This window comes from Triturus cristatus, chromosome 2_1, assembly GCF_964204655.1.
Source record: "Triturus cristatus chromosome 2_1, aTriCri1.1, whole genome shotgun sequence".
In the NCBI taxonomy this organism is placed as follows: domain Eukaryota; kingdom Metazoa; phylum Chordata; class Amphibia; order Caudata; family Salamandridae; genus Triturus; species Triturus cristatus.
Window position 1 is genome coordinate 546,826,748 of NC_140581.1, and position 22,687 is coordinate 546,849,434.

The 22,687-nt window shown below is 44.7% G+C and overlaps 1 protein-coding gene across 2 annotated transcripts in view; it reads left to right on the top strand.

Moving 5' to 3' along the window:
• Positions 1 to 11,994: 11,994 nt before the first annotated feature.
• Positions 11,995 to 22,687, top strand: part of RASA1 (RAS p21 protein activator 1) — a 1,052,852-nt gene continuing 1,042,159 nt past the window's right edge. Inside the window, exon 1 of one of the 2 annotated variants that reach the window (XM_085632428.1) lies at positions 11,995 to 12,490. In XM_085632428.1, the coding sequence (XP_085488554.1) occupies positions 12,240 to 12,490 (251 nt within the window). In that variant the 5' untranslated portion in view covers positions 11,995 to 12,239. The remainder of the gene's footprint in view (positions 12,491 to 22,687) is intronic. The other variant, XM_085632429.1, reaches the window with a different exon arrangement.

Sequence of the window (22,687 nt, forward strand, 5' to 3'; positions counted from 1 at the left end):
TCATGATACAACTTAGATGGCGTAAAAGGTTGAGTGCTCTCTGAGTGTGTACTACACATGCTTATTGTTTCTGCTTTTGCTCAGTAAGTTGTCTAGATAAGGGAACAAGTGGACACGACCCCCTTCCGAGGTGAAATGTCAAAACTGCTAGACTTTTGGTAATGACCCTTGAGGCTGTTGTGACCCTGAAGGGTAGTACTGTGAACTGGTAGTGTTGGCCACTAAAACAAACTTGAGTTCAAGTGTTGTGCTGGATAGAAAGGGAGTTGGAAGTAGGCGTACTTGAAGTTTAAAGTCATAAAGTCTCCTTGTCCAAACGACAAGATGACATCCTATAAAGCTGTCTTGTGAAACTGCTTCGACAAGATGAATTAGTTGAGCGGCCTGAGGTCTAAGATGGGCTGTAGTGTTCTATCTTTTTTAGGGATGAAGAAGTACATGGAGTATCCCCTCTGGTGTAGGGCGACTGGTCTTACAATACCCTGTAAAGGAGGTCTTGAACTTCGTCTAAGAGAAAGAGGAGATGTTGCTCACTGAATACACTTTGCAGTATTTTGGGTGGAGTGGCGTGAAATTCAAGACAATAGCCCTCCTGGACTATTGCAAGCGCCCATTGGCCTGAGGTGATTACACTATTAGAAAAAAATCCCTTTTCATAACACTCATTTAATGACACATACCATTCATTCAATATATCATATAGGTTACACCTTTCTTGCCAATTAGTGTATGTATACATTTTCTCTAAACACCGACCACTGTGTCATGTAAAAATTTCTGATTTATTACACATTTGTTATAGGTAAAATTGCAATAAGATATGTACAATAGTACATTATACTGGATGTGTTGCTTTAATGTCAGAATACATCAATTCCGTCTCAATCTAATTCACTTCTTCTGATTGTTGTGACTAATAATGGCAATAAATACTTCACATTCACAGATAGTTAAAATAAAAATTGTCAAATCACATCAAAATCAAATCTCTAATTCAAGTTGTCGACGCAACATCTTTGTGTTACTTTCATTGGTTCTCTCCACCTTCTTCAGAACAATCATAGTAAAAATTTGAATTTATCTAAAAATTAAATAAAAAACAATATTTACACATATTCAGTCCAGTATGTTAAATAAGACAAATTTACATATCCAGGTTAATTTTTTTATTAGCATTTATATATCTGATCCCATATCCATTCATGGACTACTTGTTCCTCATTCATTCACTCAAATATACTATACTCATTCCCCACAATATGGTATATCCCACTCATTCGTTATCCATGGTCGAAATCTTTTTGTAAGACTTCTTTTTCTTCAAGTCACATGCATTATCAATCATTTTCTGTTTGGAACCCTGTGTTCACACTAAAGCATTGGGGGACTTTTCTTTCTCTATATTGGAATTCTTTTAACGTGCTATGGTATAAAAAGGGTCATCTATTACAAAACCCATCTATATATTTCGGTTAAGGGCTCCATGAATGGATTGAAGAGGGTAGGTGATCAGGAGGAGCCTTGAGGGACTCCCAGGGTGACTGATGTGGTCGTGGACAGTGATTGGTTAATCTTGATTCTTTTAATTCAGTTGTCTAAGAGGTGAACCACTTTAGGACAGCACCTGATTAACCCATTCTGTGTTCAAGTAAGTCCGGGAGACTGTTATGTTTGACCGTATCAAAGGCTGAGGATAGATCTAGGAGGATTAGGAGGCAAGATTCCTTTTGATCTAGTATTCTGAGCGCGTCATCGACAATGTGTGTCAAGGCTGTTTCCGTGCTGTGTTTCTGCCTGAAGCCTGATTGGTACTGGTGAATGAGGTGGTATTGAGCTATGGGGCTGCATATTTGGGAATGGACGCATTTCTCCAGGAGTTTTACTACGGTAGGAATAGTGGATATTGGACTGTGGTTATCTGGGATTGTGTGGTCCGTTGTAGGGCTTATTAGAATGGGGGTTACCTGTCCTGCTTATAGGCAGATTGTAAGGGTTCCTTGTAATAGGGAGACATTCACTATTGTTGTCCAGGGAGGTATTAGAGAAGTTTTGATCTCGCTGAAGATGTTGGCTGGAAGAGGGTCGCAGAAGTGATTTAATGGTTTAAGAGCTGTTAACATCGAGGATGGCATTTCCGTCAAAGGTTTTGAAAGTGTTCCAAGACGCTTTGTTTTTTAAGGTAAGTCTGTGTTAGTTGGGGGTTCGTACACCCAGTGGCATGTGGGGGGTGATTGGGGGTCACAATCAGAGTTGTTTGCTGTTTGTAGTTTATTCTCTATCTTTTTAGATTTTTCCAGCCAGAAAGGCGCAAATGTGTAGCAGTTTGGTTGCGAGTTGGGACCTAATGAGGAGTTGGGTTGTTGAGAGGATTGATGTTTGATAACTTCGAACAGTTTTCTTGGGCAATTTCTAGCATTGTTTAGTTGATTTTTGAAGAATTTTGCTTTTGGGATTCTAATGTGTTTGCTGTAGATGCTCCTCCTTGATCTTAGTTGCTTACGCTGTGACCTCCCTAACTTCTCTATTCATCTTAACAAGTATTCCCATTCTTCTCTGTTATTTAGATTAATCTTATAGGTAGGTGAAAATCCCTTATCCTGCCTGGACTGGTTTTGTGTGGTTGGGGTGCTTTGGCGATTCAGTGTTTGTGGATCCACCTCTATCTCTGCCACTACAATTACTACATCTATAGCCTCCCCTTGAGTATCTTCTGGTGTTTTAGGGATCATGAAACGTCTAGTGGTAGGTCTTTGGCTGGGAACCTTTGCTTTGTTGTCCTTCTTGGGGATGGCCTATGAAAATTGCCCCGGTAGGTGTTTGCTTGTAGAGCCCCCATTGATTTGGGATCAACTGTGTCTTTCTTTCATTTCTCCAACATTTCAACCCCATAGGGACCAAAAAGGTGTTCCTCATCAAATGGAATGCTGAGTTGGTGTTGTTGCGCCTCGTTTCTAAAACCTTATACACAGAGCCAACCATGCCTACAGAGCATACTATACTGGTATTTAAACAACATGAGGCAGTGTCTGCTGGGTTTAGTGTGCAGCAGTAGTGTACAGCAGATATTGACATTAGAGAATCACTTTCCCCTCTGTAACAAGCTCTTCACCATGCTTCATGTATTCCTTGGGGAGATGTTGCATTAGTGCCGCCATCTCTTACGAATGGAACCTATCATATCTTGATAGTATCAACGCAGAGTTTGCAACGCATCACATCACTATGTGGTGGCAAATACTATGATCCGTTTCCCTGCAGCGTCTATGATCTTGCTTTCTTTAAGCATGTGTGGGGCATGCCTGGTGGCCTGGGGTGATGCCCTTTTTCTGGCTGTATGCACCACCAGAGTCAGGGGGAACTTGTCCCCTAATGTAAAGTGGGTCTTTAGATGATACCTTTTATTTGTTTTCGATGCGGGCTGTAACTACCCAGGCCTTGACAGAGTCTTTAAAGTTGTCTGGTGCCAACCTCAGCATGCCCTTTAACATGGGTAAGGACTGAACACTGCGTTCAGTCTTAAAGAGGTCTCAACTAGTAAACTGTCTTCCTCCTCAACGGCATACACTTCGACTTTGCGGTGTCGAGCAGCTCTCTGTATTACAGCATGATATGCTGTAGTGTCATTTGGCGGAGATTGCTTTACTGGGTAGACTCTATGTCTTAATCCTTAAGGGGGTTGACACTGGAATTCTTCTATAGATCAGGATCATCCCCTGCCCTTTTGACTTGCTCATACGGGCCTCCCTTCCTTTATAGGCTTCCTGGGTCTGAAAAGGAATGAACAGACCACTATAGAGACTCTGGTGGTGAAGGACTCAATGTGAGACTGCCCTATGGGGTGAAGAAGTTGGCTGTGGTAAGGGTGCAGCATGTGGCACCTGTTTTGGTGTGGAAAGTGGAAGCGGAAGTTACACTTTTTGTGTCCTGGGTGCCAAGGCACATTGGATTAGAGTCCTTCCTTGAAAGTGAGCTTTCTATTACTTGGAATAGGAGAAAGATGGAAATTGTCTTCAGCTTGGGTCAATTCGCCAAGTTTCTGCCAGTGTCTGGGTTCATAAAATTGTGTTTTTTCTGCTTCTAAGCTCCGCCAGTCTTTAGAAAATGAGGACCTCTGAAGTTTCTGAGCTGGGTGTCGAAAAATGTTTAACCATTGACTTCGGCTCCGACTTGGTCAGTGGCATTTTCGGCTCTGAAGATAAAGGCGTGGGTCCCTTTATGTGGGATACTACTGGAGTAGTACATGGCTGGTGCCTTGCCTCTGAAACCTTTTCTCTGCTCCAACAGGGGACGGAGGATGTAGTGGGCCTGCAGCTTTCTTTTTATCTGGTTCTGGGCTGGATGTCTGACTACCTACATAGTGGTGCTCTTCCCCATCACATGGTCTCTTGTGATGGTGTTTTTTTTCCCCATGCCCTGCGTCAGTACTCACCGTCCATGGTATCTTCTTTGCAGTCGGTCCTGCCTGCTTTGACTCTGTTTAGGGGCTGGGTGTGTGCTCAGAGACTGGTGCCTCTGAGGGCCCCGGCAATTCTTCCTCTGCATCGAAGCCATCATGTTCTCTCAAGAGGTCTGGAATGTCCGAGAGGGACTCACACTGTCTGACTTCCTTGATGTAGAGGGGATCCTGTAGCATTAAGAGGCCTAGACTCATGCTGCATCCTTGAATGCGCCCAGCGTCTCTGTATCTCCTTACACCGGAAGGCAAGGCAGAAGTTGAAGTTAGACCCCTGGTGTCGAAGATAAAGGCAAAAGTTACAGACCTAGTGCTTACAGGACCACTAGTATTTAACATTACAATGTGGGTAGAACTAAAAATGAATTTGATCCTTCTGCTCCATACTCTGAGGTGGAGTCCTCAATATTCGGATTAACACCAGAATGAGGGCAGTCTATGAAGCCGACCGCACAGATCCAAAAGAAGGTGATTGCAATCTTCCTTCGGAACTAAAGACGGACCTAAAGTCGGCACGGGCAACCATGTTATCAGAGCTGACGCTTACCACGTCTAAACCCGATGACAGAAAAAAAAAATCTAAGGGTGGAGTTGATGCCCGTGTGCATTGTGAACTAAGGGAGAAGTCCTTCAACATCACATGACTCAAAGCTTCTTCTGAGAAAAACTTGAAATGCCCGGACCCAACACTAGATTGCAGGAGCATGCAAAACGTGTATTTACAGCCACACATGCTACAAACACGATATTTAGTTCCCAACTGTGTTTTGTAGTCACATACTGATTGTGTGGATATTTGTGTGCAAAGACGAGGAAGTAGAGTACCCTGTTCCAAATGTGTGCTGTATGGTGTTACCAGCGTGTGCCTTTAGGGCACATGTGATTTGGTGTGCAATTGGGTGAAAAGCAGTACCTCAGTTTCCAGAGTTGTGAAACTGTGGAAGAGCAAAACCTTGCCACATGAGGATGCACGGGTGAGTACCTCGTGGTATAAGAAATTTGGAAGGAGTGCTAGCCTGTAACTTGAGGATGCATGTGGGAGGTACCTCCTAGTGTGTGACAGGAGGGAAGAGTAGTACCCCATCACAAGAGGAAAGGTAGGGAAGTGTAGTACCCAGTGTGTTGTGACCTGAAGCCAGAAGTTGTTCTTCTGTGGGCTCTGGGACCAGTAGTCACTGTGTGCAAATGGGAAGTTTAAACAGGTGCATCGCACTGGAGGCAGAGTATGTTACTGTGTCTTTGTTTTCACCTATAAGTTCTCTAGGTCCATCATTTATTTCAACTAGGAGGATTTGACAGATGTGTGATACTAGAGGCAGAGTACACAGTGAATTGTTTCCGGTCCAGGGAAGACATGGCTTGGCAGTTCGGTCTGGACTGATCCTATGAGGCACAGGGTCAAGACTGATTTGCATATAGCTGTGTCTGAACTGGGGTGGGGAAGTGAGCTAAAGAATGCTGCTGGATTCAACTCAGATCTGTGACGGGGGTGAGTGTCTGAAAAGTTTCAACGCTCCGTCCATCATCTCCTTGTGATTGCTTTCTTCGCCCTGAGTTGGCAGGGTATGCCCAGACGTGGGTCCCTTGCTCACTTTGCCACTGGATTCAAGCTAGCCTGGCTAACGAGGGGTGTTACCCCGACAGCGGTCCCAGGATGTTTGTTTCCGGTCCAGGGAAGACATGGCTTGGCAGCTCGGTCTGGACTGATCCCATGAGGCACAAGGTCAAGACTGATTTGCATATAGCTGTGTCTGAACTGGGGTGGCGATGTGAGCTAAAGAATGATGATGGATTCAACCCAGATCTGTGACAAGGGGTGAGTGTCTGAAAAGTTTCAGCACTCCGTCCATCATCTCCTTGTGTTTGCTCCAATTACAACTGCCCTGTGTCCACTCTTCACTTCAATATATGGTTCTCCAGCCACAGGAATGAAGGTAGTACACTTCCACTCTCTAGTGGAAGTCCTCTTCACCTTGCGCCATGCTACACCACAGACATCCAAAATGGACCCCACAGACCCAGTACTAACAAACATTAACAGAAACAGTCCTACTACCATACATGTGCTACACATGCAATGCACACATACACACACTTGACATGTAGAAGGGATGTCAGTGCCAGATACTGGGTTTCATATCATGGCGAAATGTTAGACAAACACAAGGAAAATGTCTGGTCACTGTATAGATTCAAGACAAGGTATGCAGCCACCACTGCTCAAAGTTATACATCCTGGGCAGAGGCAGTAGTTTACTACCTACTGTGAGGACAGGCTTGATGTGCCCCCTTCAGGTCACAGGGCAGGTCCCCATGTCAGGGACAAGCCTATGCCTCTGTGCACACACTCAACAAAAACTTCACCAGGGCCAAAATAAAACTCAGGATACCAGTTTCACTTACAGTCAGGCACTTAGGGCAGGCATATATGTCTGTTCGCCATTCAGTGAACTTCCTCTCTCAACAGGTGGCCACTTGATGCGTTTGCTCCAGTGGTCATATTGATGGGGTGGGATCTGTGAGGACCTGTTATAATTTAGTGGATTCAAGCCAAACTTGCTGCTGAATGCTTCGTGAAGGTCTGGAAGAAATTAATCAGGAAACCCATAAGAGGTAGCCAATTAAAAGAACTTTAAGATACCCGCGCCCAAGTCTGGCACGATCAGCCTGATAATGACCAATGATCAGCCAGATCACGACCAATCACCCCTCTCTCACACTGGTTGATCAATTGTGAGCCTCACACTCAATAATTAGGGCGTTCAACTACCAATTTGCTACAAGACATGATAAGCGCATCTAAAAAGTTGCTGTGGGAGCCGAACCCCAATAATAGCTTGAACCCCAATATTTTATACACCCAATTTTTACCTTGCAGTTCAGCTCTGCAATCTCTTGTTGATCTAGCAGTAAGAGACTACACTTCTCATCAATAAAACATTAATTTAGCAGATTAAAGATCAGAATAAAACTAGAATCATTTAATAACCAAGTCCTAGATCATAATGAGGAAAAATAAAATGTATTACAGAATTGTTAATAAGAACGATACAAAAGAAAATGCATACAACTGCCATGAAGGATTAAATACAGAATTACAACACATAACAAAATTCTTATTTAAGCTAAATAAACTAGGAAAATTCTAAATGTCAACATCATTAAGGAGTACTCACGGCATTCTAAGAGAGGAAAAGTCTCAAAATAATCGGACAGTCTCAGGAGGAAAATGGGAAGTTGTCCACAAACCCTCAAAATCAAGGGATTTTATACACAATTTGTGCATAACAATTAATAAAACTGCAAATTCAGTATGGTATGATCATGGTTAGGTCACATTGGCAAATTGAAAACAACCATGCATTAGTTTTACGTTTTTGAGTACTAACTGAACTTTTAAGGTAAAAAAATATTTTGATTGCTTCCTCGACAACTGCAGTCCAGAGACGTACAACATAAAATGAAATATTTACTCAAACAACAGCTCATAGAATTATGTTCTTTGCACACCTGCATGGGAGCGTCCAGTGGAGATCTTTCAAAACAATACATTAGGTACACGATGGAAAGTTTTATTCACAATACATGCTTTCTTTTTTTTAAAACATATTTTATTTGTCAATTCGCATATATACCACAGGGCTCTTCACACCAGAGACATCTGCGGCAACTTCCACGCCTTGGCGATGTCCCGCTTAGCCAGTGTAAAACCCAATTGCATACGGTGGCGTTTGTACACATTGCCCCCTATTCCCTCCATGACATGTAGTAGGGCCAGCCGCGGCGTACGGGGAAGCCCCCACCCCAGGACCTCCGAAAGACAGGCAAACACCCCCCTCCAGAAGCGATCCAGGGAGGGGCACCGCCAGACCGTATGGATGAACGTGCCCTCCTCCCGGCCACATCGAAGACACTCCGGGGACACAATCAGCCCCGCCCGCCACAAGCGCGCTCTAGTAAAGTAGACCCTATGTAAGTACTTGAATTGGATGAGGCGGAGTTGCATCGCTATGGCTGCTCCCCGTGGAGCCGCCAAGGCCTCCACCCAATCCTCCTCCTCCAGTGTGCCCACATCCGACTCCCAGTCCCCCCGAAGTCTCTGAAGCGTGGAAGAGCAATGCGTAACCAGGGACTGGTAGATCCGGGAAATTTTCTTTTCCTTCAGATCCCCCATAAAAACTTTAGCTTCCAGTGGACTGAATTCGGGGACAGACTCCAGACCCTCTAAGCTGGGGGGACAGGGCATGACGAAACTGAAGGTAGCGATAAAACTGCGACCTTGGCATAAGGAATTTCCTCTGGAGGTCTTGGAAAGACTGGAGTGTGGTGCCCCTCAAAACATCCCCTAGGACTGAAATACCTATGTCGTCCCATCTCCGGAAACCCTGCAAGGCTGCCAATTGGGGTAAACGGCCATTATTCCAGAGGGGAGTTTCCCCAGTCAGGGTGTTCCACCATCCCATTCGTCGTAGTGCCTGTCTCCAAATCAGGAACACCACCCGCGTGATCGACGGCAACGCGCCCAGGAACGGCGCCGAATACAGAATTGCATAGAGCGAGTGGCCACCTGTGAGATGCCGCTCGAGCGCATATGCCGGGTCTCCCCTATCGCCGTACCACCACTCGTTAAGGACCAGCAAGTGCGAGGCCTGGTAATACGAGAGAATGTCCGAGGATGTGAGCCCTTCACTGTAGGTGGAAAGGAAGCACGTTCGTAGAGCCACACGCACCCTTCCCCCCTCCCACAGGAACTGCCCAAGTGCGGCATTCACCAACTGGAACCACCGGGGCGGGATCGGGTACAGGTGATTCTGTAGCTGGTAGAGGAGCCGAGGGAGCGCCACCATCTTGAATATCGACCATCTACCATATAACGTCAGGGACATACGGGACCAGGTCTTGAGGTCTGCACGTACCCGCTTCCATACTGGGGCAAAGTTCCGCTCCCAGGAGACTGCCGGTACAGCCGAAAGAAACACACCCAGATACTTCAGTCTCCCCACTCCCAACTGTACCGAGGAAGCCCATGCGCCCACTTTCATCCGATCCCTCAAAGCCCATAACGTGGATTTGCGAGGGTTCATGTAGACCACTGATGTCTCCCCAAATATCTGCAGGATGCGCAGGAGCCGTGGCCCTGTCCTGTCAACTGCTGTAAGGAAGAAGAGCACATCATCCTGTTGCAGAGCGGATCGTCAGATTCCCCCTTTCGGCACAGACCAACAACCTCAGCATCAGATTCACTCAAATTCATTCATTTGGTGGAGCCCATAACACCAAATATACTTACACTCCGTTGATCTGTTTTTCCTGAGGGAAATATGCTTCCAAACGCTGACATGAGAGGAATACCTTTACCTTACTCTAAACACATTAACCTCAGACCTAAGATATCCCTCTCATAAGGAGATGGATCATTTAGTTGTTTGAAGGTTTAGATTCACAGTCATTTACCTAGTCTTTAAATTCCATTAAAATCTCTTCTTAAAATAATCGACACAACACATTTGTCAATTAATCAAATATTCTTTATCGAAGAAATATTGCAAGAAACGTTAGAAATCATCATCAGCATTTTAGGGCATCATATTTACCTATTCTGGCTATAGTCGTCCTCTAAGTCAATCAGTCAAAGAAGAATTTATTCAGCAAAGTTAGGCCGCAATTCAGTCTCTCAAAGATTCAGGATAACAGCTGTCACCGTCCTCTCCGTCAGCATAACGTCAGGAAATCAAGTTCGTCAAAGAAGAGCGTGTCGATCAGCGATAGCGTTAGCAAGCTCAATTCCCTACCTACTTTTATAATGAAAATAATGACAAAAAGTATCAAGATCGGGGTTTAGAAAGTCCTGATTGGTCCATTTGGGGTAGCGGGGTACAATTCTCAGGGTGTCGAATGATGAAGTCATCAAACTTGCTTGTTCCGGCTTTTAAATTGAGCTTTGTCATTGGTCTTGGATGGGTTCCCGGAGCGTCCTTGAAGGGTACATGTTCTCCCGGGGTCAGGTCCAGGCCACTGCTGCTGGCGGTGACGCCTGCGCACTTCACCTAGAACCTCGTGTTGTCAGGGCAGTCACGTTTAACGTCTCGTTCAGCCATCTTGTTTAGGCCGAAATGGTCAACTTAAGCAAAAGAAACACAAAAACATAATTAAAACATAGAAATGGCTAATACAATGTTATCCCCTTGCTAATACCCAAATGTGTGTGTTTATCTAGCAGAAGCAACACTCAGAGCGGTTTATACTCGCTGAATAAAGCACAAATCACAAATACATCACCAAAGCGACATATAACATGCAATATTCTAGTTTTCTACTATTAATATGTGTACTCAAGTTAGTTTACAATTAATATAGCCATGCAAGGTGCAATTCCCACATGTAATTATTTTGTTAATATAGTTGATGAGTTATCACTTCAAACAAATTAATAATATTACAGTTAATTGATTATTTGGATTAATATAAACATGCAGAATGGGGGGGTATACAAAATTTTGTATTACCCGCTCCAGCAATCCGCATAGAGCGCGATCCTGTCCGACAGGCCTGGGGCCCACTCGAACCCCCGAACCTGCTTATCAATGCGCACACAATACATGCTTTCTAATGCAATCGTCCCCTTTTCCTTTTATGTCATAACATTGCATGCTCCACCGAAACTATGAGGAGAGATTACTTTAAAGCTGGTTACTGATTGGGTGGAGGGGAATGAGCAGGAGCAAGATGATCAGAACACCAGAAACTGCATCCATTTGAAATAAATGGTGTCCCGTCCGAAAATGTGATATAACTATTCAACATTATTAATCAAACGTCTGAACAAAATAATTTAAATTGTTTCAAGTGCAACATCAATTCACCAGTTACTACTATATTCAATATTAAAATTAGTAATTTGCATACTGACCCAAAACTGTACGTCAGAAAAAACTTTAACATATGCACAAAACATAAAGTGCCATAACTATAGTAACTGGAATAAACATACAACCTTATACATAAATGAACAATTAACCACTCAGATGCGTACCAGACTTCAACATCAGCCAATCGCGTTGAAAAAGAGGTTTGAATAAAACGAGGGAATCCAGTTAGCCATAAATCTGTAAAATACCGATTTCAAGTGGCTTTGAAAATGCAATACTAGTTTTCGGGTCAATAAAGACCGCGATGGCCATTCCTGCATGCGGGCACGAGAGGAGCTGGCAAGAGGCGCTACAAAAAGGGACACTGTCGGGCGTGCCACGGCTCAATTTCGGGAATTCGGCTGACAAGGAAGAAGCCTGAGCATTTATTACGATAATAAGGGTCTATTCCGCGCTGGACGTCGGCAGGGTCAGAAATCAGGGCACCTACCTATACCCTGCTGAGAAACAGTCTTAGCACTCCCGCTCTTCAAGTCCGGACATGAAAGGAATGGGAAGAGCCCTCTTTTTCAACGGGGAAGGCAGATAGAACCTATGAACCGCCCCCCACCCCGCCCCCGGCAGCGAATCCAGCTGAGAGGCGAGACGGCCCGCTGTGACCGCGGCTGGGACAGTGCACGTACAGCTAGTAGCCAGAAGGAGGCGTGCTCGCGACAGACTGGGGAGCGCGCACAGGTTCCAGGCAGCAACAGAGGCCTGGCGCGCACCACCTCCCTGTGCCGTGTCGCGCGCCGTGGGTCTCGTCCCCTTTTCCTCTTCCGTTTGGAAGGCTCCGCTCCTGGTAGTGCCCCCCGCCCAGTGTGTACACCGCGGTGCCCGTTTCCTACGCTGGGGGCCTGCAACCGCCGCTCCCTGCGATGTCGGCGGAGGCTGGCGGGGATGCGCCCCCGGTCTGGGGGAAGCTGCCGGTGTTGCAGCCACTCTCGCCGCCCTCTTCCCCAGCGGGAGATGATCCTATCGGTCCTTCCCCTGAAGCCGGGCCCGCCTTCCCACCACTGCCTCCTCCACCCGGAGCCTCCGGAGCTGCTGAGGAGCCTGACTCTCTAGACGGGCCGGAGTACGAGGAGGAAGAGGTGGAGATTCCGCTGACCGCTCCGGCGCCTAACCAGTAAGTACCGATTCGGGGGTATGGCCGATCTCCCAGTGCATTTGTCCCCCATGTTGCCTGGCCTGTGAACGGGAACATGCTTCTCTGTTTCAGCACCGCAGAGTTGTAGGAGCATATGGGCTTTCTGTGGACAAGTTACATCTTCTGGTATAAGCTCTTTTCTCAGAAGTGTTGGCGAGAAGAGGGCGTACTGCCTGCCCTCTGTGGCCCAGGGTCAGCCCGATCACCAAACTGTGCCTGGTTTAATGTTTGCGGGAACGTGTGGTGTATATGCGGCCTCTCCAACGAGCTGTCACTGTCAGACCATCGCGGGCTCTGGTGTGGAGAGCAGTGATTGATGGTGCACTCTGGGACAGAGAAGCTGTATGTAGTGTCCTTGTGAGCAGACAGCAGGTGTCCAAATGCCGAACAACGTCTTCCATGCTGTACAGTTGTGTAGCGAGCTTTATTATGAACATTTCATTAGTGAATATGCTTACTAATTTGCACAGTGGGTTGGAAAACGTTCGATGGTCTCATTTCTGTGAAACTATTTTCCAGGGCGATAATACTCTGGACACTGTAAACAAGATTGTTTAGACTAATCAAATTCGCGAAGGTTGATGTTCTCAGGATGGAAACATGTTGTTCTTACTCTATGATCAGTGGCAAGTGTACAGGAATTACAGGCAATACCGTTGCTCTTGTTAGAGAGGTGCAGAGAGTGAGATGTTAAAAGCTGCGGACTTTTGCTGAGAATTGAAAGGGCCTGAGTACTGCACAACTTCGCCAAGCGGTCACGAGCAGTAATTTCCATTTCATTATTGAATTTTATCTATACTGACACAGCATCGTATAATTAACATCTTATCTTCCAATTTAATGTCGCTCACCACCACACCCCAAAAGCATTGGAATGTACCATTAGTGAATAATAGGATTTATTTCAACCCATCGACTCCTCTTGAAAATACCAAGCAAAACTTTTCCTTGTTACCTCCCACCAATATATGTATTTTTTAATAACTTTGTTTATTGGTATAATTAAGCATGATGATCGGTACACGCAGGGAATCATTACTTGTTACAGTGTTACATAGTCAGGATCGCATACAGATATCACAACTTTCGATGTTATATAGAACAAGATGAGTACATTACATATCAATTCAAGGCGTTAATGGTTCGTCAAGGGATGGGATCGGGGGAGGCTCACACAGATTGCCACGATACACGTTCCTCCCACCAATATTTAATTACTAACAAGTGAGTCACCTTGTAGGCAGAAATATTTTGACCCGAGATCCTGTGGACACATAATTTTCCCTTTTCTGTAGGTCCATTTCACTTTTCTGACTGTTTATGTAGTTGACAAATTATAACCAACAAGCTCTTTGTTTCTGTTTGTTTATAGAATCTGGTTTTCTTTTTCTAGTTAGCCATACTTTTACATAACATTCAATTATTTCCTTTGGTCGTTTTTAATTTGTGAAAAGCATATCTTGACGAGATAACTAATTGTGTTTTTTTTATTTAAAGAAAGAGAGTGCTTTGTTATAAAATAACTTCTGAGCTATGCACATTAAACGGAATTGAATGATCTTCTCTACATACAGTTAGTGTAATTTCTTCACTGATGGCAAGATCTATTCTCGTGGGGAGCTTTTGTGACTACCCACATTTTGAAGTTACTGGGGTCTTTTCATCAAAAAGCATGGTAGTCCAAATTAGGTGTATTTGCATAGATCAGTTTGCAAAGAATCGAAGAAGTTGCTGTTTGAATTTACAGGACATCATCACAATATAGTAGAAGCATTTTCAATTAGGTGGAAAGCTTCGCTATAACACACAGGGTTTGTATAACAGGCCATTGCTATGCGAGTTGCATCTACACAATGGGTACATCACAGGCTGCAGTGCAAGCAACACACACACACCACCCCATTTCAACTTACCACCTTGCCACCCATTATTGCTTCAGTGCTAAATAATACTTAAAATCCTAGAAGACGGCCTACCTCGATAATTGGGAACATCGATTTGGATAAGCAACCCTTCTTCCGCCTCCTCCTTATATATGACCAAAAATTGAGGTAGAAATCTCCTTCAAGATTTGTTTTGGTAATCTCACGAGTATATTTACCAAATAATATGAAAGGTGTGGTAGAACAGTAATTTTTGTTTAAGCGATTTGCGTCGTCCGTGAGTAGGAGGCATTATGAAAATTTCATCAATACACGTATGTTCTTTTTGTGATTACCTTCTGTGGTGTCCCGTTGTGCCATATACTTGCACACCTAGGTATTTACTCGTCAGTATTAGGCTTTCTTGTTGAAGTTCCAGCCTCACTGAGAAAGTTAAACATTTGTTCCAATTCCCTTTTAGGCCTAGTATTTGGCTAAATGTAACAAATATGCACACAGACTAAGTTACTTAGGTCAAAGAATCATCAAGGTATGACAAAATATGATCTGCTTATACATTATGTTTCATGCCTTGGGCAGTAACCCCTCGGCTACCAAACAAGGGCCTGCAATTCCAGAGCAAAGCGTAATGGTGACAACTTTGACGAGTGCCCCACTTCTCAACTATCCAATATTTTCTAGCTTGTCCAAACACTGGCCTGGGTTGCATGTACAGTTTGATCCATTGCATGTCCTTTGATGCCACTTAGGACATGAATAACTTGTCTAGAATTCTATTAATATCCATGTCTGTCCTACACTTATAGAACAACTTTAATTGCTTATCAGTGTTTCTTATATACTCCGAGCCATTTGAAGAAATTAGCCTTCATAATACACCAGCAGACGTTCTACCAATTGCAAGGGCATACACCAATTTAGAGGCCAGTGTGTTATAAAATAATTTATGAATTGTTCACAGTATTCACAAATGCATTATGCTGTGTCTATCCTTTATTATCCTCTTAACCAGTACCAGTGTGTGGGTGTGTGTGTGTGTTTGAATAAACAGAAGTGTATTTAATCCTTAAATGTGTAGAGATCAGTGTCCCATCTTCAAGGAATATGTATAACGGGCACTAAAAGACAAACCTAAAACACAAAATAATATTACTTACAGGAAACCACCTACTTTTAGTCTCTTCAAAACGTAACAGTAGTATTGTAGATCTATCTAATGTTGCTTTACCGCTGTACTTCATGCACATATCTCTCAACAGAAAGTCAATGTCTTTCTTGTACCTAATCAAATTTGCAAAATAAGCCATTCTGCTTCCTTTGGCGTGCCTTTGTGTTCTCCTAGTTTTTCTTTTTAATCCTACCATAACACCATCTACAGTTACCTGTTGATACTCATAGGAGCAAATTCCACACAATAAAAATCATTTATCAAAATACTTCTGTTAGTATAGTTCATGACGCTAATTTGCACTCAAGCCAGTAAATCGAAGCCCTTTGCTTATATATTTTTTTAGTTCGTAAGATTACAGTGGCAGTGTTTCTGCTTGGTCGGTGACTCTGTCATCTATGAATGTCTTTATTATGATTAAATTGATTGGTAGGTCTTTTATAACTTTATGGTAGTTCCTTAACTGACTGTCATAGTCAGCTGGCAGCATCAACATTTATTCATTTGTGTATCATCATTTTTAGTCTATGGTCAAGTTCTATCACCTAAATTTAAGTTTTTTATCTCAGTGCACTCCGGAATCAATTCGATATAAATGATATTAATGAGTTCTAATGATGGTGTGCTACAACACCCGTTGCACTGTGTCTGTCAGGGCCCTATGTAATTCCAACACTGTGGGACTGAACTACTCCGCCCCGAAGATGCGTGCACATAAACTTAAAACGGAACGTTTCTTTTCAATGCATTTCTTAAATTTCAATAAAACATTTCAACAATTCTTCAGGATTCTATAATTTATTCAATCCATAGGTTATCCATTATTTCATGGTATACTTCATTCAGAGTTCAACAGTGCTCAATTTCAATGAGACAATGTTTATGATACCCAATGCATTTCGGGTCATACATTGACCCTTCTTCAGGGGTCTAAAAGAGAGATACAAAAAACCAGATAAGGTTTTCATATTGAACATAATAATTTGCACAATTGATCTTGTTCGGTCACAATAATCATTAATCCAAAAATTGCTGCAACCTATCATTGTTTGGTCATTCACTTTACGAATAGCAGCTTTGTGAGATACACTAACCGCGGTATACTGCGTATTTGTGTCTATAATCATGTTAACATCATAGTTCTTGTTAATTTCATCAAAAACACTCAATGGTGCAGCATTAACTCGGTATGCTATTATAAAAACTTGAAAGGTATTCTAAAGAAGTGCATGAAAGAAAATTCAGGAAATATCGTCGAGACACAATCGACTACAAGCTCGAAGAAGTTTACATTTGGGCGGAAGTTTACAACCAAAAGAAATGGCAACAATCCAAGACAAGTAACAGCTCTTCACAGGAGAGCGTAGTTTCAGATTCAGATTTAGCACAAAACAGAGCACCCATAGCAGGAACATCAACACAACAGGTTAGAAATCTGGCAGCTAACAAAACATAGAAAGCAGCTTTTTTATCAATAAGTCCAGCAGCCAACGAAACTCCACAACAAGAAAGACAAGGAGGGGGCAAAGAAACAGAAGAAGAAAGAGAAACGCGAATAACCAGGAGCAAGACCAAGACAACCTTGTCATGAACATCTCTAGTAAACCACTCAGTAAGGCGCAAATCACATTGTTAAACAAAGGAACATCATTTTGTTCCAAGCTATAAAAGTAATTGTTAGACCTGGCGGTTTCGGGTTGGCTAAGGCTTGCGCCAAAGCCAGGCAGAAACCACCACTCTAGTCAGGGCAAGGAAGTTACACGCCAAAGATAACCCCTGCTCACCCCCTTGGTAGCTTGGCACGAGCAGTCAGGCTTATCTCTGAGGCGATGTGTAAAGCGTTTGCGCGCGCACCCAGCAACAACACCCAAGGCCCACCACAAAGGAAACTCCACACAAGGTATTCTATGAAAATAACCTTTGTATTATACACAACACCTTAGATAAAAATACACACTTTACAATGTGCCAACAGGCACGGGCAGAATTTACAAGGGGTTATGTACAAGACAGGGCCACCTGGACCACTGTCAGGAATTGGCACTTTTAGATATTTAGCACATAAATTTATAAAATCACTGTAGCACAAAAATAAACTGTATAGCACACAACCAGTACTTACTGGTATCGGGGAAGTACCACCTGCGTAACCCTAACTACTTTAGGAGACTGTCACGCAGGGAACTAGAACCTCACTAGCACCACCTGTACTAGGAGAAAGCAACAACCACCTACGTATCACAATCCCTGTAGGGGTAATAGAACGTTACACATGATGCATCACATTCAGAGGTGTATGGAAGGAAAACACATGATGCCTAAAAACATTCAGAGGTGTAAAAGCAATGGCACATGATGCATCAACACACATTCAGAGGTGCAAGTAGGAACATAATTGCGCAAAACTCCTATGCCACCACCTGTGGCAGTCCCTGGGCCAACTGGCCTGGAAGGGGCTAGGACGCCCTGCGTTCAACAAAGTTAAGCTGCGCCAGCTGCGCAGACTAGACCAAGAATGGTCCCCCACCTAAACGTGGCAGCTGCCCACTAAGTGCTGGGCAGCTGGAAAACGAACTTCAGGCACTCTGCGTGCCTCTGGAGCCCCTCTGGGCTCTGATCATTAAAAATGTGCCCTCTGGAGCCTTCGTGGCTCAGCACAACGTTGGAGCCTCACTGGGCTCGAGAAACAATCGTGCTCCCCTTCGTTTGGAGCCTCGTGGGCCCAAGACAGCCGGAAATGCCACCAAGAGCCTCGCAGGCTCTAAACAAGAAATGCCCCCGTCGTTGGAGCCTCACGGGGCTCGGAAAGAATGGTGCCCTTCACGCTGGAGCAGCCCACTGCCTTCTGGGGCCGCTCCGGTGGCCACTACTCGGCCAGGCAACGTTGGAGCCTTCACGGGGCTCTGACACGGCCCCCGCACCCCCAGCGCATGCGCGGAGTCCCCCAGCCCTGCTACACACTCACCGGGCTGATCGGGGACTCCCGCGTTGTCTCTCCTCCCGGCGGACGCCGAGGCTTCCTTGCAACGCGGAGGGGCAGGCACCGACAATGTGCCTCGCGCCCCCTCCGCACCAGCTCCGGCCGCACTTCTCCTCGCTCGGGTCCAGCGCGGGGTAGGCTCCCGCCTGGATCTTCACTGCACAGGAGCGCGGGGTAGGCTCCCGTCCGCTTCCTGCTTCCGTCTCGGGACCCGCCCCCAGGCCTGCCTGACTTCCGGCTGAAGCCCGGCCGCGGCGGTGAATTCCTTGGCAAATGGGAGGGGTAGGCTCCCTCGCCAGCGAGCACAACGGCGGGGTGGGCACCCGCCGAACTTGGCAGACACCGTCCGGATCGCGGAGTGGGCACCCGCTATCGGATCCCAAGCGCTCACAGCGCTATAAAGTAAACCAGCGCTCCCAGCGCTATAAACAAAGGAAGGTCCAGCAAAACAGCGCGCCCAGCGCTAGGAAGTCCCAAAAGCGCTCCCAGGCGCTGCAAGCAGGGTTCAGCAACAAAAAGGTCCTCCAGAGAGCAGGGGGCAAAGGCTGGGCCCAGAGCCAGCTCACAGGGCCCTCCAGCAGGGAGGCAGTCCCCAGTGGCGGTCTCTCCTGGCGCCCAGCAGCAGCAGGCCCCCCCTCAAGTGGATCCTGCAAGAGAACAACTTCTGTGGGGACACAGCCCCATTTTTATACAGGCAAATCCTTTGTCTAAGGTGCAGGGAAGGGGCGAACCAGTTCCAACAGGTTCCTGAGCACTTTGTTTTGCTCAGCCCCTCTCCCTATTCACTGGCAGGGCTAGGGTCATTAGACGCACCACAGGGGCCGGCGCCAGCATTGTGTGGGGGAATCCCTGTCCTATTCAGGACCCAGGTACACTCCTCCCCAGCCATCAACATGCTAACTCCCCATTCACCACTGGGTGACTCCTCCTGACTCTGGGGAATTCCCTAGTCCGTCACCTGACCTCACCAGCCAATCGCCAGACAAGCCACACATTTCAGACTGCACACTGAAGTGCCCACTTCTAGAAGTGGCACTTCCACACCAGGTACATGCACGCCGCACACATCAACGCGCAGCATTCACTCCCACGAGTCCGCACATACCAAACACGGGCCTGCACACCCCACGCATCAGGAACTACCGGGACACATACATTCCCCCATGCATTCCTATGGGAGGGCAGGCCAACCTCACAACACGCACGCACTTTACCCTGAGACACAGCGGTAAAGTGCGCAGAAACCAAAATCTATTACACCAAGTCACAATATTAAGCAAAAAGTCTCGGGGGTGAACCTGCCAGAAGGGCCAAGTCCAACAGTAATCTTCAAGAAACAGAAGTGGCAATGTTCAAATTTATAAGAACCTTAAGACTAAAATATTATTTCAATGTGATTCAACCTCCCACTACAACCGAAGACATCCAGTAGTAAGAAGGAATTTAGAACAAAAAGTACCCTTTGTCCTCCCCTATCTCACAAAACAATTGACACTTTCTAAAGAGTTATACTATCGGAAATACCCAAGATTAATTTTTCCAAAAACACTCAGAACAATTTCACTAAGAAGGATTGGAGAATTTTACAAGGACTATCCGAAGACTTAATCTTGACTATCCAGAGAGCCGACAAGGGCGGCACCCTCGTTATAATGGATACAGAGTTTTATGAAACCAGTGTTAACAACCATCTACAGGATGAAGGGACGTACATGCAACTAGAACATGACCCCACGCATGCTTTTCAAATGATTCAAGAAAATACTAGATCATGCATTAAAAATGGACTGGATTAATGATAAAACATACAAATACCTTGATACTAAGTATGCCAGAAGACCCAAATTATACATGCTCCCCAAGGTGCATAAAAATGAGACTACACCACCTTTTAGACCTATTGTTTCCGCATGTGGTTTTATTTCAGAACCCATCGGTAAATACATTGACTGGTACAGGGGTGTGGAATTTAATAAAATATCTACTTGTCCATGGGGCAGGTTGCTTCATAAATCTACTTGTCCTGTAACAAAATCCACTTGTCCCTTTTGTGCAATGTAATTATGATCAGTTATGTTACTTACCTTATCAGTTACACTGATTTTACTTGAGCTGTCTCTTATCTCTCCTGAAGTCCCTTCTTGGTTACTCACCTGTAGACCTTGTGTCCGTAAATCTTACTCCAATTGCATACCATATCATTTTTATAATCAAATCTATCCTTCTTAAATTTTCCTAATTATCTTTGTTCAATTTATTTCTTATATTTGGCAATCATTTCAGCCATCTCTCTAAACATGATGGAACCTATTTAACCTCTAAGGTAGAAGCTTGGTGGCCCACTCTGCCTCTTCTTTTGTGCCCCGCACACAAAGAATGAAAACACGCAGCCAGCAGTAACCACCAAACAGGGGGCAATGTTATTATCTTCCCAATGCTAATTGGAATCCCCTCAGGGCATCAGCAGCGTTTCCCTGTTGGGTTCGGGTTACTTCACTAAATTTATCCTAATCAGCTTGACAAACCTATTAAAGTTTTTAGGTCGTGCCTAGGTAGCGTGCATGCGCTGTGTTCGAGACATATTGTAATCAGTCTATGAGCTGAGATTCTGCCTCCAACTTTTGATTGGTTTTTGTCAGTGTCCTTTAAAAAACGTTGCTTCTAATTGAATAATGGTTCCTGCGTGTCCCACCTTTTCTTAATTGTTAACTCCCATGGAGTATTGCTGGAGGACTTGGCCACTTCCACTTTTGTTATTGAATTTCGTGTCTGACACTTTTTTCCCTTCAATGTAGAACAAGCACTTCTTCAAAGTGATCATGTTTTGTTGTCTCAGCTTTGGGCCCATTTCACGAGCGCCGCACAGCTACGATGAAGTTGCACCATGTTCAGTGTTTTTGATTCTTTTTCCAAGTTGTGTGCGTCAGTAGCAGCTTAATATCCGTTGTGTTTTATTTTTTACATCAACTTTAGATTTGTGTTGTTTTTGTTTTTCTGAGGTGAAAATAGTCCACTTCTATTATGGAACTTTAGATTTTAGTTTTTAACGGAGAACAGAGACCACTATCCATTGGGTTTGGATTCTCTTTGTATTCTGCGCGGCGCCTGTTTTATGGCTCTAGTGCTTTTTTCTTCTTTTCTTCACCTGTTGTAGGCGTACAATACCGCCTACTTTTTTCCTCAACTTTTTGCTTCTCTTGGTGCCCAGATCAACCGATAGCAGCCCACCATGAATTCATGCAGTCGACAATTCGGTGAATAGGCTGTCACTGAAGGCGGAAAAATAGAAATCTAGTAAACCGTGTTTGTGTGTTCCATTCGTTCGTGATGTATGGTTATGTGACATATGTGCTGGTTCTGCATGGCTTCCTGTGATGGGAACGAGTTGCTCCACAAGTAAGATGGCTACCAATCAAGCAGAATACGGCCGGGAGGAGAAAAGTACAGGTTCTAGGCGCTACATGCATGTAGGCAGTGAAGCTGAGGAGGGGATAGCTGGCCCATTCATCGCGTTGGTGGGTATTTTTCACATGCGGAGGGGGTTGTTTTTATTGCTACACAGAAAGCTTGTAATCATAGTGTGATCAGGTGTTGATTTCGGCATGGGGAAAATAAACTACATTTTCAGCCTGGTCTTCTCCACGACACTTAAAGCAATTATGTAGAAAACAGACTTAGTTTAAGGAGCGTTAATACCAATACGACCTGGAGACATGACTGTGGCCACATCCGGCACTAAATGACGTGCACGCTGAATGATTTACAATGAGGCATTCTTTTTGTAGCCACAGCTTTGTTGAAGGTTAGTGATGGCAGAAACTGCTAAAGTTGTCATGAGCAATCCCCAGTTACGCAACCAGCATCTGTCCTGCAATTCCCCAATCAGGCAGCCATTATCCATCACACAATCCCCATATGAACAAGCAGCATCCGTCATGCTATCTCTATTTGGGCAACCAGCATCCGCCATGGTATCCCCATTTGGACAGGTAGCATCTGTTATGATATCCGCATTTTGACAATCGATAACCATCACATAGTTACAATCTAGGCATCTTTCAGACAATCTGCTTTCATCATTCAGGTGACCAGCATCCATCAGGTAATCTCTATGCAAGTTACCAACATCTGTCATACAAGCGTCC